Source organism: Oryx dammah, unplaced genomic scaffold (genome assembly GCF_014754425.2).
Source record: "Oryx dammah isolate SB20612 unplaced genomic scaffold, SCBI_Odam_1.1 HiC_scaffold_11209, whole genome shotgun sequence".
Lineage (NCBI taxonomy): Eukaryota > Metazoa > Chordata > Mammalia > Artiodactyla > Bovidae > Oryx > Oryx dammah.
The window spans coordinates 3,278,980-3,294,317 of NW_024080602.1; the positions used below are offsets into that span (position 1 = coordinate 3,278,980).

Sequence of the window (15,338 nt, forward strand, 5' to 3'; positions counted from 1 at the left end):
GCCATTGAACTAAAATAAAACCAAAACCATAGGACAAACGATGAAAAAAAAATCTTCAGAATCCAGAAAAAATGAACCGAAGGTGGTTTGTGGGTACTTGTTTTTTTTTTTTTTTTTTTTTTTTTTTTTTTTTTTTTTTTTTTTTTTTAAAAAGTTTTTTTTTTTTTTTTTTTCAGACAGGCAGTCTTAGATTTATATACAAAAGTAAAACTGAAAATATAGTTTTGTTCTCTGTACATTTCTTTTAATTTTTTCCCTAAAAAAAGGAAAAAAAACACGCTTGTGTACTTTTCTAAACAGAATAAGGTAAAACATAGCACAAAGTTCTCTTCTTTCTGCCAAGTTCCTTTAATCTGGGGTGGGGATGGGAGCAGCAGGGGCATGGGGATCAGTCCAATGAAATAATGTCTGGTATGATGCCAAAGATGGCTGCCGTGTCCGTGCTGCTCCTATTTGCGACGGGGTGGCCGTGGCTCTCCCTTAGGCTGTTGGAGGATACAAGGCTGCTGTTACTGCCACTACTGCTTCCGTTGGTGGTCGGCAGAGAAGTACTGCCTCCTGCACTTAACTGATCGAGAAACATCTGTGAGGAGGCATATGGGAAAAACCGAGACGAGTGTAAGAGGTCTTGATCATCTGAAACTGCTGCTGCTGCAGCAGCAAGGAGGGAGGTGTTATAATGCTAGGGAGGAGGAAAGAAGACAGAACATAAAGTCAATTATTGTCATAAATTAACAAACTCTCTTCTCTCAACAGAACAAAGTCCTAAATTTAACATATTCTCAGTACCTGGTGTTTCTGAAATATTCAGTAAAACATTTTGCAAAATCAAATGGTGTTATATAATGATCACATCATTGACCTTTTTTATTTTAATTTTTATTAGCACATCACTGAGGCATTTTTGTAGCTGAAACTGGGGACGGGGATCAAAATATTGTTTTTTGTTTTAATCTGTACTGCAAGAAATTCTCATAATGCTATTCCTGAAGAGGCATATGCAGGAAAGAGGACAGGCTACGTCCTCTCCTGGAGATATCTGGCTAAGAAATTTGTCAGTCAATATGACCCACTGCCCTGTTTCTTTATAAAAAGTACTGGGAAACAGACACTGTACTTAATATATTTAGGCACAGTTTTTTATTTAAAATTTTAAAACCTTAAGAATAACGAGTATAACAACTCTGAATTTTCTAAGGGAATTTATGTTCTTTCTCTTGGCTACATATTATACTTTTAAGTATTTTAATGTAGAATTAAAAGAACAATCTTTTTTTCATATAACATACCTGATTGTCTCCTGATAAGAAAGGAAAGAAATCTAACCCTGCAGAAGAAAAAATTATTTTAGTTGGGGGAAAAAAATAAGAGCCTCCCAAATGCCCCAACACTACAAAAATAAAGACAATATCTTAAAAGCGAATTCTAAATTCATTTAGCATTTTATTTAAACATGAGTTGAGCTGAATATTTTAGCCCTCCCATCTCTAGATTATAAAGCCTGGAGTCCAAGTTTCAGCAATGGTGTGCACTCCCGGTGACGCCATCTATGGGACTTGGGCCACTGCTGCCCCATTCAGGTCCAAACACCAACCCCTTAAACTGACTGAGCACTTCGCACCAAACGCTCTCACTGACTCCATGAAGTTACCTTTCAATCTAACCTACTCCACACAAGCACCTCACGAGGTATGTAATTCTATTCGGTCTCATTTTGCGGATGAGAAAGTTTGAAGTTAAAAGACGTTAAGCAAGTTGGAAGACAGATTGTCTTCCTCAAATTCCTTCACTTCCCACTGTCTGTACTGGATTCTAACTCAGAGACTAGTGACACAAGATGGGAAGAGACCCGAGGGAGTGTCTCGCTGGTGTGGAGGACCAACTCTCATCCCTGGCTGCCGGGAAGTCACTGTAAGCTGGCCCCTTCCAATTCACATTCTTGTCCACAGTGCCCAGTGTGTAATGGGATGAAGAGCAAGTAAACCAACGTGAATAAAATCCCTCAGTATGATATCTAAACTTGAAGAAAAGTACAACACACAGATGTAGATAAAAATATGACAATACAAATACTTTGGGGATACCTCCAAAGTATGGCAGGTATCCCACTCCATTATTCTTGCCTGGAAAATCCCATGGACAGAGGAGCCTGGCAGGCTATAGTCCATGGGGTCACAGGAGTCGGACCCGACTTAGTGACTAAACTACCACCACTACCACTATCTACACTAGAACAGATTATACCATACGGATCTGAAAATGTATAGAACTTTGGTTCTTGACAGTGAGTTTGGCAATGGGCAGTGAGAAACAGGGTTACACTGACTAATAGAGTAGCTACTAACCACCTAATGTGGCTATTTAATTTACTAAGATTAAATAAAATGAAAAACTCAGTTCTTTAGTCACACTAGCCACATTTAAATGCTCAGTAACCACATGTAGCTTAGCAGCTACTGTACTGGCCAGACTACATTTCCCTAGTTGCAGAAAGTTCTATTGGACAGAGCTGAAACACGGTTTTCACAACATTCACTAAGAATTCACTCAAATATCTCAGCTCCCAAGAATCCTTGCCAGTGACCCTGAATTTTACTGTAGAGAAGGGATGGAGAGAAACTTCCACTTTGTGCTTTTGTATTATATTTTCTACAATGAGAAAATATGGCTTTCTGTAATTTAAAAATGTTCTTAGATTATATAATATACAAAATTATTAAATTGCAAAGATACATGACAACAGTAATTCTTTTTGATAATGTAAATGACTATTATGAACTCAAAATACATTGTAGAAATGATTATAATGACATTTCAAGTTACTTTCAAAAAGAAGAAACCGGGTTCACCAGAACAAAAATTAAAACTTTCCAATGTTTCAATTCTGCATTGTCTAAAAGATAATACAACATAGCTACCCACAATGTGTGCTGCCTTATAACCAGATTCAGGGAACAAAAATAATTTTCATTAATATAAAAATTCGAAGCAACATAAGCAATATACTGGAAACCATTCAAAAGCCACTTGCAGACTACTCTGAAGTACAAAAAACCTAGAGATCATTCCTTTATTTTTACCACTGGTAGTGAAACACTGGCTACTGATGAAGGTACTAACAGGAAATGGAGTCTGTATTTATTTATGTCCGGAGTATATATTTCTCCCACCTTCCTAGATTCCAACCTCCTCTATCCCTGATCTTTCAATCTTTCTTAAACTTATCCAGAAGAAGACTATATAGATCAAAGGCATTTATAATGCTATATGGCAACACAGAAGAATGGGTAACTCACCTTGTAAGTCATAAGGCATGGGTGTCATGTGGAAAGGATGTCTGTAGTCTTGGATGAGGGATGTGTTAATATAGCTTGTGTCTACGGCAGGGAGGCTTGGGGTACGGGACACTGGAGACGCTTGATGTGGAAGACTCAGTATGCTAAAAGAAAAAAAGGTTTGCAAAATTTTCATGAGTCAGTTGAACTTAAGTTTAATAAAAGGGCAGAATCTCACAATGAGTCCCAGTTTTTGTGCTGAAAATAAAAACAAAAGCAAAGCAATACATAATTTAGACTACCATGATTATTAGGAAATAATTTGTATACTTAATAGCAGCTTTCAGAGGCTATAAGGAAAAGAGATGGATGCAATCGTATCCAACATTCATAAATCACATGTTGTCTTTGGAACACCATCAACACTCTTTTAGAATGCAGGCCGAAGGCATAGTTGAGCCACTTCAATGAAATATAAGTGAAAAGTACAGCAGACAAAATTCTAAAACCTTTAAAAAATAAGTACTAGGGTGTTGACAAGTAAAAGAATAGGTAAATCCTTGCAAAGAAAACACATCTAACAAGACTAGGGGAATGAAGCAATCTGAGCAGTGAAGAGTTAACAGCTGGCCTTCAGACTTGTAAGATTTATGAGAATAAAAACTAGGTACTGTTTATCTTGGAATACCTAATGCCCAGCACAGTCAGGAGGAATGCTGTTTGCATAAAAGGTCTGCTGAATGAACGAAGGCAGCAAGACAAGGAGTAGAGATCCTCCAAAATGAACAGGTGATGGAGCGTTTTTAAAGGGAGGACAGTATAAATGGAAAACAAAAAAAGAACAAAGAGGGATTCGGGGAGAATAGAGGGAAATGTTTAAGTAGCTGAGTAGTTAAATACTTTTTTCTTTACCAAAAATTAATGAAAAGCAAAAAGGGGGATGTAATAAAGGAAAATGAAAAGGGAGAATTAAAATGATTTTGAAAAGAAAAAGGATTCTCATAGTCCTGTGTGAAATCATAAGGGCCATATGCTATCCCAAACATATAAGAGGCCAACAGATATGTTATAGAAAACAGAGAGACAGACAGAGGCTGTCTTTTGCATTTAAAAGTTCATGTAAAGTGTGGGGGTATGGAGATGCAATTTCAATGGTAGAGAATATCTCTAAAAATGCCAAGCAAGGCTGGATTTCCAGGAATAGCGTTCTAGTTATGATGTGCTACCTTGTTTTTATGAATGGGATATGAAGTATAAAATATACTCTCATCCATCTCATAAAATTGTTTTGTCTAATGGAAACTTAATTAAACTTCTTACATCTACAGAAAGTACCATTTTCCATTAGCTATTTCCTCTGACAATACTCAAGGGATTATAAAGGATTACAAGAGAGACAAAAGCAGTTGAAACGCTAGTCTTTGAAAAACATCTTGGTATACCAAAGAGCAAAGGAAATTTCTGGAGGAATACTAAACACTCAGTGGCTGAAGACGGCAAAATATTTTACATTTACTAATGTTTGCCTCTTTCTACTTCCTGGCTGGCTCTTTCTCTTCCAATTTTGTGACTGTATTCTAAAATGATTTCCACCTTCACACTGCCCAATAACAAATTCAATATGCTGGGTTTAGGTTTCTATTTATAGGCTAGTCATTACTGAAAAATGGGTACTGGTATTGAATATGGTGTTATCCTACTAAAAAAAAAATCATAAGCTTTCAGGTAGCTTGTTTTTAAATCTGAAAATAGAGAAAGGTTTGGCATTTGCAAATACTCTATCTGGGTTCAATTAGTCACTGGGAAGCTCAAGAAGTAGTTAATGCATCTAATGTAATTTCCCAAACATAATAAACAAGCTATTTTTGGAGAAACAGCACAGCAAATATTCAAAGAAGAAATATTAGATTTCTAAACACTCAAAAAACATTTCCTTTAAGGAAAAATGTTTACCTATATACGACCACTATCAATATCCTAGAGAGCAGAACTTATGTATATATAATGATGCACTTAACCCATGAAATATTTATACACCCAGATTTACGAAATAAATTTTAATAGTGCTATAATGGCATTTAAAGTAATAAAATAATAACATGTTTTTGGTCATACTGGAGGGCTATGGTCCATGCAGTCGCAGAGAGTCAGATATGACTGAGCAACTAAGCACATGTTAAATATAATATAGTCACACCATTTAAAAATATGTATTTAAGTATAAATTAGCCCACCAGGCTCCTCTGTCCATGGAATTCTCCAGGCAAGAATACTGAGTAGGCTGCCATTCCCTTCTCCAGGGGATCTTCCTGATCAAGGGATTGAACCCTGGTCTCCTGCACTGTAGGCATCTGAGCCATCAGGGAATCAAAATTCGATATTTGTTCTAACTATGCTGCTTTCGGTAATCTGACTCCCCACAACACCCCCAGATTTTAAAAAGAAGCTGGCGTAATAACAAGGTCAGGCTTGTTGGATAACAGCTGTCAAGGTAGGCTGCATCAGAGGTGAATGTTTACAAAGCAGAATATAAAGTAGAATTAGTGTTTAAATACCCATTTCATTTAGAATAATGATACTGCTTTTAGTATCTTTATTCCCATCTGTATGATGAGATAAGCTACTCTAGAGTGAAACATCAACCTGTGTAACATGTTTGGTTGTATTATAAAGATTCCTGAAATAGCCAAAGTCCTTTAACAAGTGAGGAGCTACATTTATCACAATTGCATTCTTTTAATGTTGAAATTTCAACTTTCATGTAACTACAAATATACTCAAATAGAAGATCTTTTTATTTCATCAAACAATATCAAGCCTGAAAATAATCTGACTGCAAGCATCAAAGTACCTGTTCTTGGTCTGGTGTTAACTTTCCCTCTTAAACCTTGAAATCTGTATCAATGCTTTCTGCAGACTTTCCTCCTCTCACTTAAATTCTTCCTTCAGGCACTAGTGTGTTGGAATATTTTCTAAATAGCTCCTATTCAATTACATCAGGCCACATAACTCTCCTGATATATACCTAAAAGGGGTCACATCTATTTCTAGATTTACCTTTTGTGTGCTACAACTGTGCCTCAGCAACACAAGACGTCCTTTGCTGAGAATCTCCGAACTGTCTGAAGAGACCAACAGTCTGTTTAAGAGTATGGCTATAGAGTCCGCTACTTATTTTACCATCCTCTTCAAAATGTTAAACTCTTTAAGGGTGGGACTGTACTAACTCACAGTATTACCACTTATGTTTAGCACAGGGTGTTTTACATAACACAGATAACAATGTTTCATGAAGTGAACTGAGGCATAACCAAGGTACATTATTATTGACGTGAGACTAATGGGAAGTATGGGAAATGAGCCTGCAAAATAGAAAGCACTGTGTACTGCAGTGTAAGTCTTGGACCACTTTCACTGCCAGTCTTGCACATCCTGAGGCAGGTTTAAAGCATTTACCTGGTACTTCTCTGCTTTTTGCTTAACACACTCAATTTAGGGTTAATTTCACAGCATACACTTTCTAGTTTGAGTAAATATTTAAAATCCTATGACCGGCATTAGGATCGCCTGAGAACTCATTAGGGCTCAGATGGTAAAAAAAAATCTGCCTGCAATGCAGGAGACCCAAGATCAATCCCAAACATTTTCTGTTACTATTCCTGAATCAGAAATGGGGGTAGAGAAGAACAATGTGTTTTAATAAGCCCTTCAGGTGATTCTGATGCATACTCAAGTTTGAGAAACACTGTACTAGAACCATCTTTTGGTATGACGAATATCATATCCAAGTGACCCCTTTAATGCATTATTCCAGCCCCTTAAGAAAAGCAAGAGTTTCAGAAAAACATGTATTTCTGCTTTATTGCCTCTGCCAAAGCCTGTGACTGTGTGAATCACAATAAACTGTGGAAAGTTCTGAAAGAGATGGGGATACCAGACCACCTGACCTGCCTCTTGAAAAACCTATATGCAGGTCAGGAAGCAACAGTCAGAACTGGACATGGAACAACAGACTGGTTCCAAATAGGAAAAGGAGTACGTCAAGGCTATATATTGTCGCTCTACTTATTTAGCTTATATGCAGAGTACATCACGAGAAACGCTGGGCTGGAGGAAGCACAAGCTGCAATTAAGATTGCCGGGAGAAATATCAATAACCTCAGATATGCAGATGACACCACCCTTACGGCAGAAAGTGAAGAAAAACTATAAAGAGCCTCTCGATGATAGTGAAAGTGGAGAGTGAAAAAGCTGGCTTAAAGCTCAACATTCAGAAAATGAAGATCATGGCATCCGGTCCCATCACTTCATGGCAAATAGACGGGCAAACAGTGGAAATGGTGGCTATATTTCTGGGATCCAAAATCACTGCAGATGGTGATTGCAGCCATGAAATTAAAAGATGCTTACTCCTTGGAAGGAAAGTTATGACCAACCTAGACAGCGTATTAAAAAACAGAGACATTACTTTGTCAACAAAAGTCCGTCTAGTCAAGGCTATGGTTTTTCCAGTGGTCACGTATGGATGTGAGAGTTGGACTATAAAGAAAGCTGAGCGCGGAAGAATTGATGCTTTTGAACGGTGGTGTTGGAGAACTTGAGAGTCCCCTGGACTGCAAGAATATCCAACCAGTCCATCCTAAAGGAGATCAGTCCTGAGTCTTCATTGGTAGGACTGATGTTGAGGCTAAAACTCCAATACTTTGGCCACCTGATGCGAAGAGCTGACTCATTGGAAAAGACCCCGATGCTGGGAAAGATTGAGGGCAGGAGAAGGGGACGACAGAGGATGAGATGGTTAGGTGGCATCACTGACTCAATGGACATGGGTTTGGGTAGACTCCGGGAGTTGGTGACGGACAGGGAGGCCTGGTGTGCTGCAGTTCATGGGGTCGCAAAGAGTCGGACATGACTTAACGACTGAACTGAACTGAAGAAATAAATACACTGAGAACAATCCAGCTCATTCTCTGTACTGTTTACAATCGTGCATAACCATTTTATTTGGCAGATCTTTTAGTCCTGTTTTCAAAATTAACTATCACAATGACTTTTTCTATAAAAAGATCTCAGCACTTACCCTTTATTATTTAGTGGTGATGTTGGAGATAGGGAAGGACAGGTTCTCTTGGCAGATGGCTCTTCCTCTTCTTCATCTGATGAACTGTCTATAGTGAGATCAATCACCTCTACTTTCTTACTTTTATTTGAGGACTGGTGATGAGAAGCCACTTGGTGCTCTAATGTGGAGCTTAAGCATCCTAGGAGGGAATAATTGAAACACAAGGCAAAAAAAGCCCTGTGATATCTCTTTTTTTTTTTCCTCAGCCTATGGATTAGTCTATCAGTTATAGTTTAGACTTTACCTGTTATAGTTATATTGCTGGGGCCTAAGAAGAAAAAAGCAATAGTGGCTGTGTTCCTCTAAGCTCAAGACTACTAGTATAGATTGTCAAGGATTTTTTTTTTTTTTTAACAATTCTGAGTTAGAAGAATCAAAATGTTACGTCCGCCTCACAATAAAAACAGTCTGAGAGCAAATTCACATATTACACATTTACCTGTACATTACTGGATACACTGAGAAATGTTATGGTAACACTTTAACTTCCTTACAGCAAAAATATACTAGAAGTCAGAGAAAAATGCAAATGAAAAAAGAACATTCACTAACCTATATCAAGTCTGTTAAAAATTTAAAAGGATACCATTTCAAAAGCATGGCTTTACAAAAAAAAAGCTTATTAAGTTATGTTACTCTGAAACTTCATACACAAAAATTTAAAACCTTGCAAAAGGTGAATTTAAAAAGAGCTTCACTACTTCTGAACATTTAATCAATAATTTAATGAGAGTTATTGTGCTATCCATAAATTACTGAATACTAATATTGAAAACCAGGCTTTAAAAGAGCAAGGAGACTGCACCATCCTTTTGGAAAACTAACACTCACCATCAACTCCATTGTAAGAGGCAGAAACTTCCTGTACTTCCTTTTTTGATCTCATAGGTGCCCAAGAGCCGTCCTCCTTAAACTGTATTTCATCACAATCTGTACAGTACTTTAGGATTTCCATAAACAAGCTATAAAAAACAATTTGTCCTTTGAATATCACATTCTAAATTAAGACCTATTAGAATTACTGTTCAAAAAACATTCAGACCTATTTTTTGTACAAGTATAAATGAGAAAGTACAAGGTATTATTTATTCTTAAAATCTAGGGCTAAATAGGAAAATAGTTACTTATTATTATGGTAGGTTTATGCAAGAAAATATTACATAACTGAAAAATGAGGTTTCCAGAGATTTAAAAAAAATAACATGGGGGGGTGTATGTTCACAGCAAGTGGGAAGAGGACAAAGAAAGAAAACTCTGTATTTCAAAAACAAAATTCTGTGTGTGAGTGGTATATAAATAGTGGTTATCTCTGAGAGGTAACATGGAAGATATTTATTCTTTTTCTCTAAACTTTTCAATATAATCCAAATTGCCTACAATAAGCTCATCTTATTTGATAACTGTAGAAATACATGTAAAAATATGTACTGAAAGACAGAATTCCTTGATAAATACCATGCAGATACTAAAAAACGAGATTTGCCAAAATGTGTAACATGAATGATCAAATTCTTAGGTTATAATGTTAAATGAAACCAAAGGATAAAAAATGCTGATATTGTATAATCACAATTATGGGAAAATAAAAATCAAAATAATACATCTTTTTGTTTTTCCCATTTTTCTTTAGGAGTGTGTGTGTATGTGTGGATATTATAATAAGAAAGAAAAACCCCAATTGATGGGGGCATCTAAAGTTATGTAACACACAGAATTGGTAAAATATTATTCAATTTATTAGTGATCACTGATGTCTCTGAAAAATTTAACATAAAACATTTAAGTTACACATTTACTTTCCCTCATATGATTGGTTTGGCATCTTTCAAGCTCTGGGTTACACCTGTATTGCTAAATATATTCCATTCCTTATGTTATACCTTCTGGCTCCTTTGTTTCCTCAAATACTATAGATAAAAGATACATTAAGCATTTTGCTAGAGCACACAGGAAATATCAAGAATATATTTTTTTCTTTTCACAATTTATTTTTGTTCAGAGGGAAAAAGGGAAAAAAAAAAGGCTAGAGAATAGGAGAAAATTTAAAAAGACATTTGAAGATGTGTGGAAGGACAGATAAAACACTGGAATGTCAGGGAAAAAAAATAACTGTTGTGATACTGTAGATGGAGAAGAAAGACAAAGAGAAGTATTTTAGGGGAAACAGAAACAAAGAGAGCTGCTGTTCAGTGTGTTGATCACTTTTAGGAGCCCACACAGCAGGGGGTGGGCCCATATAGTAAATGAAGCACCAGAAAATCTTCAAAAACAGCCCAACTTTTGGTCAGCTTAGGTGAACCAGAGTTTCACAATTCTTTCATTCTTCCTCTAGAAAGGTCTGCATGTCTAGGGACAGATGGATTCATGTTAGGAAAAGATGTAAGCTACACCCTGCTCAGAACCACTGGTCCTTTAAAATGGTAAATGTCAGGAGGCACTGACAGTGAGGCATGTACTTTTAAAACAAGAAGACATAGTTAAAAAGGGAAAATGTTCATAATATTAATTTCTTAGAAAATATAATTTCTACAGTCATGAATATCCTAAAAATATATAACTCAGAAACCACTATCTATAGAATTTTAATCCCAAACCTGATGGGTAACAAAACTGTAATAGATGGTTATTATGAAGTACAAGGAAAAACTTTAAAGTGACATACCCATCAATAATAAGGTGTTCATATGGGGCCTTCTTATCACAGACAGGACAAACCCAAGTTGGTTTTTTCTCATTCATCTGAATATAAAGAGTTGCATCAAAACACTGCAGATGAGAACATGTAAGGGCCCGACATGGAATTGTCAGCCGCATTTTACCAAGCTTTAAAAGAGGGAGACAAAAGTTAAATATTAGACAACTGTTGTTAAAAGTTTTTCCTGAAACAAACACAATGTGCATGTATTCTGATTTAAAGCATATTGTGTCTACTTTCAACACACTTCCTGTGAAACATCTACAGGTTAAAAATTACTATTATTTCTTTGGATATTAAAATACAGAGACTATGGAAAATCTACAACAGAGGTTATTTACCCTCAATTCACAGCTTACAGATCCACTTTTAGGGGAAAGGACCATGAATCCCTTAAAATTACACACAAAATCTTACAAGTGTGTGCATTTTTCCAGAGAATGCTAAGTTGCTTCAGTCGTGTCCAACTCTGTGAGACCCCACAGATGGCAGCCCACCAGGCTCCACTGTCCCTGGGATTCTCCAGGCAAGAACACTGGAGTGGGTTGCCATTTCCTTCTCCAATGCATCAAAGTGAAAAGCGAAAGTGAAGTCGCTCAGTCGTGTCCGACTCTTAGCGACCTCATGGACTGCAGCCTACCAGGCTCCTCTGTCCATGGGATTTTCCAGGCAAGAGTACTGGAGTGGGGTGCCATTGCCTTCTCCTTTCCAGAGAATGCTTTAACCAAATTCTTAGGGTAGTCCTGAATCCAGAAAAGAACCACTTTACTAGGTACTGGGAAAGGAAAAATGAATGCCTTACTAAATGCTCAAGATACAATCAACCTGATCTCTGAATGAGAGTAATTCACAGGTCAAAACAGAATAAGCACTTCCATGTTTGGCATAACTGCCAAATGGCAGCTCTGAGCAAAGCCAGTTGTTCACACTCTCTTCCCTCACTGGGTACCATCACAGGCAATTCAGCAAACACCTCTGGACCTCTAGCATCTCTGTTATGTTATGAGACTTGCTCTTCTTGCCCTGCAAACAGTGCTTCTGCTGACACAGGTCGAGTCTGTCCTATGAACAATGAGATCTGCTTCATCTGGTCTGAACTGCTAGCTTTGGCCCAAAGCAGAAAAGCTGTCCCAAGACCTGCCCAGGGAGCTACCATATCACCACCTCCTTGCATGGAGGACACTTCATACAGTTCAGCCAGATAACCACTGCAGGGTCCCCAGAGCTCATAGTGCCCATATAGTACAGAAGTCACCTACTTTCAATAACCATATTTTTTTTCACTAAATATTAGGAAAAGATTTTCACATATACTTGTGAGCTTGAAAAATATAAAGGTTTGAAAAGTATAAAAGTTAAATAAGAAAAGAAAAAAAGATTATTGGCTTTGAATTTCAGGGAAATGTGCAATTTCCTAGTCTACCAAGGAAACTGTCATTTGGGGTCCTAAATTATTGTTCTGGCACCAGTGACTTACTGTGCCTCTAGGAAAGGCGCTTAACCCTTGCTGGCCCTCTCTTTCTATCTCTGATAGAACATGGTTTCCCCCTTACTTCAACAGGATGTAGTGATAAAGAATAAACAAGGACCCAGAATGTGCCATCATCTTGAGAAAGGAGAAATGCCAGTGTATAGTATCACAAGTATGAACAGGAAGGATACAGAGAAAACTGACAGTTTCCTCCTCTATGATCCCAACTCCACCCTGCATATGATCATGCTATTTATTTATGTTTCTCCTCCAAGAAACACATCTGGCTCATCTCTATCTTCAGCACTAGGAAGTGTACCTGCTACATATACAGCAGGAAGATGGTCCTGTGTACTGATCAGGCTTCAGCTGTGCATGCTGGATAGTTTCTAGGAGGCACCATTCACTTAGGCTGTGCATTTTGGATGTTATTTAGTCTCTCTGAGCCTTAGTTTTATAAAATGGGGATAAAAATAGCATCTATACCATAAGACTGGGGGTCTAAATTATATTCATTGTACAGGGTCTAACACATAGTATGTACTCAATATATGCCCCCCATTATTAATTAAAGTACAGAAACACATTTACTTCAAATCACTTTATGAGCTAGTAGGAGACTCACTCAAACCTCAGCCTAGTCAGTCTTCTCTTCTATGCTCACACAGTATTAAACAATTCCGTTACTTCCCTTCTACACTTCTATTTAATTTTTATGATTTGATTTACCTAAGTACCTGATGAAAAGGCATACACATAAACATAACTAGCTCTCATAACAAAAAAAATCACCTACGCCAAGACATACCACATTAGTCTAGAAATATTTTCCCAAAATGATCTAAATTAAATTTTTATGTCTGAAGTTCAGGCCTTAACTTATCTGGGAGGTGCAAATTTCTACTGAGTAGGTATATTTACCACTGCCTTAAAACTAAGTAGAGAGATCCTAGATGAATACAGTGATCACAGACGTGGTTCAGGTAATTGTATAACTAGTAGGCTACTTCTGACAGTTTATGAAGACAGTGGATAAGAAGATAAGATACAAAGACTGTTTCAGAATCCAAGCAAAGGCTGTAGAACTTATACTCTGAAAAGCAATTATTCTCCAAAGACCATCATCTCACATACCTTTAGCCCTAAATTCCCAGCTGTCAGTTCATCTTTTCATTGGGAGAGCAACTCTCAAGCCCTTATGATCAGCCACACTGACAAGTTTACCTACAGAATTTTTAAGGAACACTGCTACATGAATGGCACAGGAAGGACATGTATAAACAGGTACAAGAAAGAAGTTCAATTTGAAATGCAGTTTATTAGCTGTCATACAAATGTCTTGTTTCAAAGAATTACAGAGTAATTGTTACGTGATAACCCTTATATTCCTGACTTTTAAAAACAATCACTAAATTCTAAATACTTATCTAAGAGTGGACACTGAATTCTCTAACTTCAGAGAGGAAGCTGAGCTTTGAACATTTTCATCTTGTAATTACAAACCCCCTTTCCCCATATGGGATGGGATGGACATTTGCATCATTTGCAAATAAACACTTTGAAAACAACTCCCAAATAAGTTTTCTAAAGCCACTAATCTTATTATAACATAATAGTAATTGAGGATAGTGCAAGAGAAAAAGAAATACCCTACTTAGTTGTAAGTTCAAACCAGCTTATACCAAAAGGACTCTAAAAAACATCAACAATATATGTACTTTTCCCTTGTAAAAAGAAAACAACAGTGTGAAATTGGGACTTTTACAACTTTTTCATCATTATCATAAGTATTTCATGAATAAATCTTCAAAGAGTTTCTTTTTCCTTTTCTTCTATCAACTCCAAGTGATTTGCATTTGAGTTTACAGGTCTAGGGAGTACCTCACAAAGCAGGTTCACAAATATTCTTCCAGTTCTATTTTTAATAAATCAGAACTAAAAAATTCCCAAAGAACAAAAGCATTTTTAATTATTTTCATTGCCTTTAGCTAAACAGCACACAAACAGAAACTCATTTATTTTGAGCTGTGTATATCACAACAGGGCAATTCAAATGCACAGTCAGACATCATATTTACATATTTCAAAGAGAACAAATCTCTTTTATTATTCTATAAATTTGATATATAGATGAGTTGTCATTAAAAAGTTTTACTTTTTAGAGTAAAAACCTACCTAAAATATAAGCATTACTGTTCCAGAATAATTGTAAAGGCATTGTTTCTTAGGTCAAATAGAAATCCATAAAAGTATTATAATTATGGATTATATATAGAGAGAGTTGTTTTTCCCACAATCTGAATTTTGAAAGTGTAAGTCAATTTAAAATGAATTGCTATAGTTGCTGAAAATAAAAAAGGGGATATGGAAAGAAAAACTTAAAGTTGGCCCATTAAATTAAGAGGTACAAGGAGCAAAACATGATTAGCATTTTGTAATAATATAAAGATCACCTGAACTATGAATTCAAAACTAGTTCTATAAATCAGAACATCAAGATTTATATTGTAGTGCTTTTTTATACAAATAAATGCTTCATCTAAATGTTAAACATAAACATCAAAAATATTAGCACAACTGTAAACACTTTTAAAATGAGAATGCAAAAAAACAAGACCCTTTCCAGTGATTTACATGGAAAATGAAGCTTATGCACATTCCTAAATTTCTCATATTTTCTAAACTGGTATTTTATCATGGAACGAGGTAGCAAGAAATCATATCAAAGGGGAGGGTGGATAAATAGGCGTTTGGAAGAAAGAGGGTATGATAGGT

The 15,338-nt window shown here is 36.5% G+C and overlaps 1 protein-coding gene across 1 annotated transcript in view; it reads right to left on the bottom strand.

The window, feature by feature from the left end:
• Nucleotides 1–136: 136 nt before the first annotated feature.
• LOC120860889 (E3 SUMO-protein ligase PIAS1) overlaps nucleotides 137–15,338 on the bottom strand; it is a 124,357-nt gene continuing 109,155 nt past the window's right edge. The window contains exons 9-14 of the mRNA XM_040236599.1: nucleotides 11,060–11,220; nucleotides 9,229–9,359; nucleotides 8,356–8,536; nucleotides 3,297–3,439; nucleotides 1,290–1,327; nucleotides 137–682 (exon numbers count right to left, since the gene is read on the bottom strand). Of these exons, the coding sequence (XP_040092533.1) occupies nucleotides 389–682; nucleotides 1,290–1,327; nucleotides 3,297–3,439; nucleotides 8,356–8,536; nucleotides 9,229–9,359; nucleotides 11,060–11,220 (948 nt within the window). The 3' untranslated portion in view covers nucleotides 137–388. The remainder of the gene's footprint in view (nucleotides 683–1,289; nucleotides 1,328–3,296; nucleotides 3,440–8,355; nucleotides 8,537–9,228; nucleotides 9,360–11,059; nucleotides 11,221–15,338) is intronic.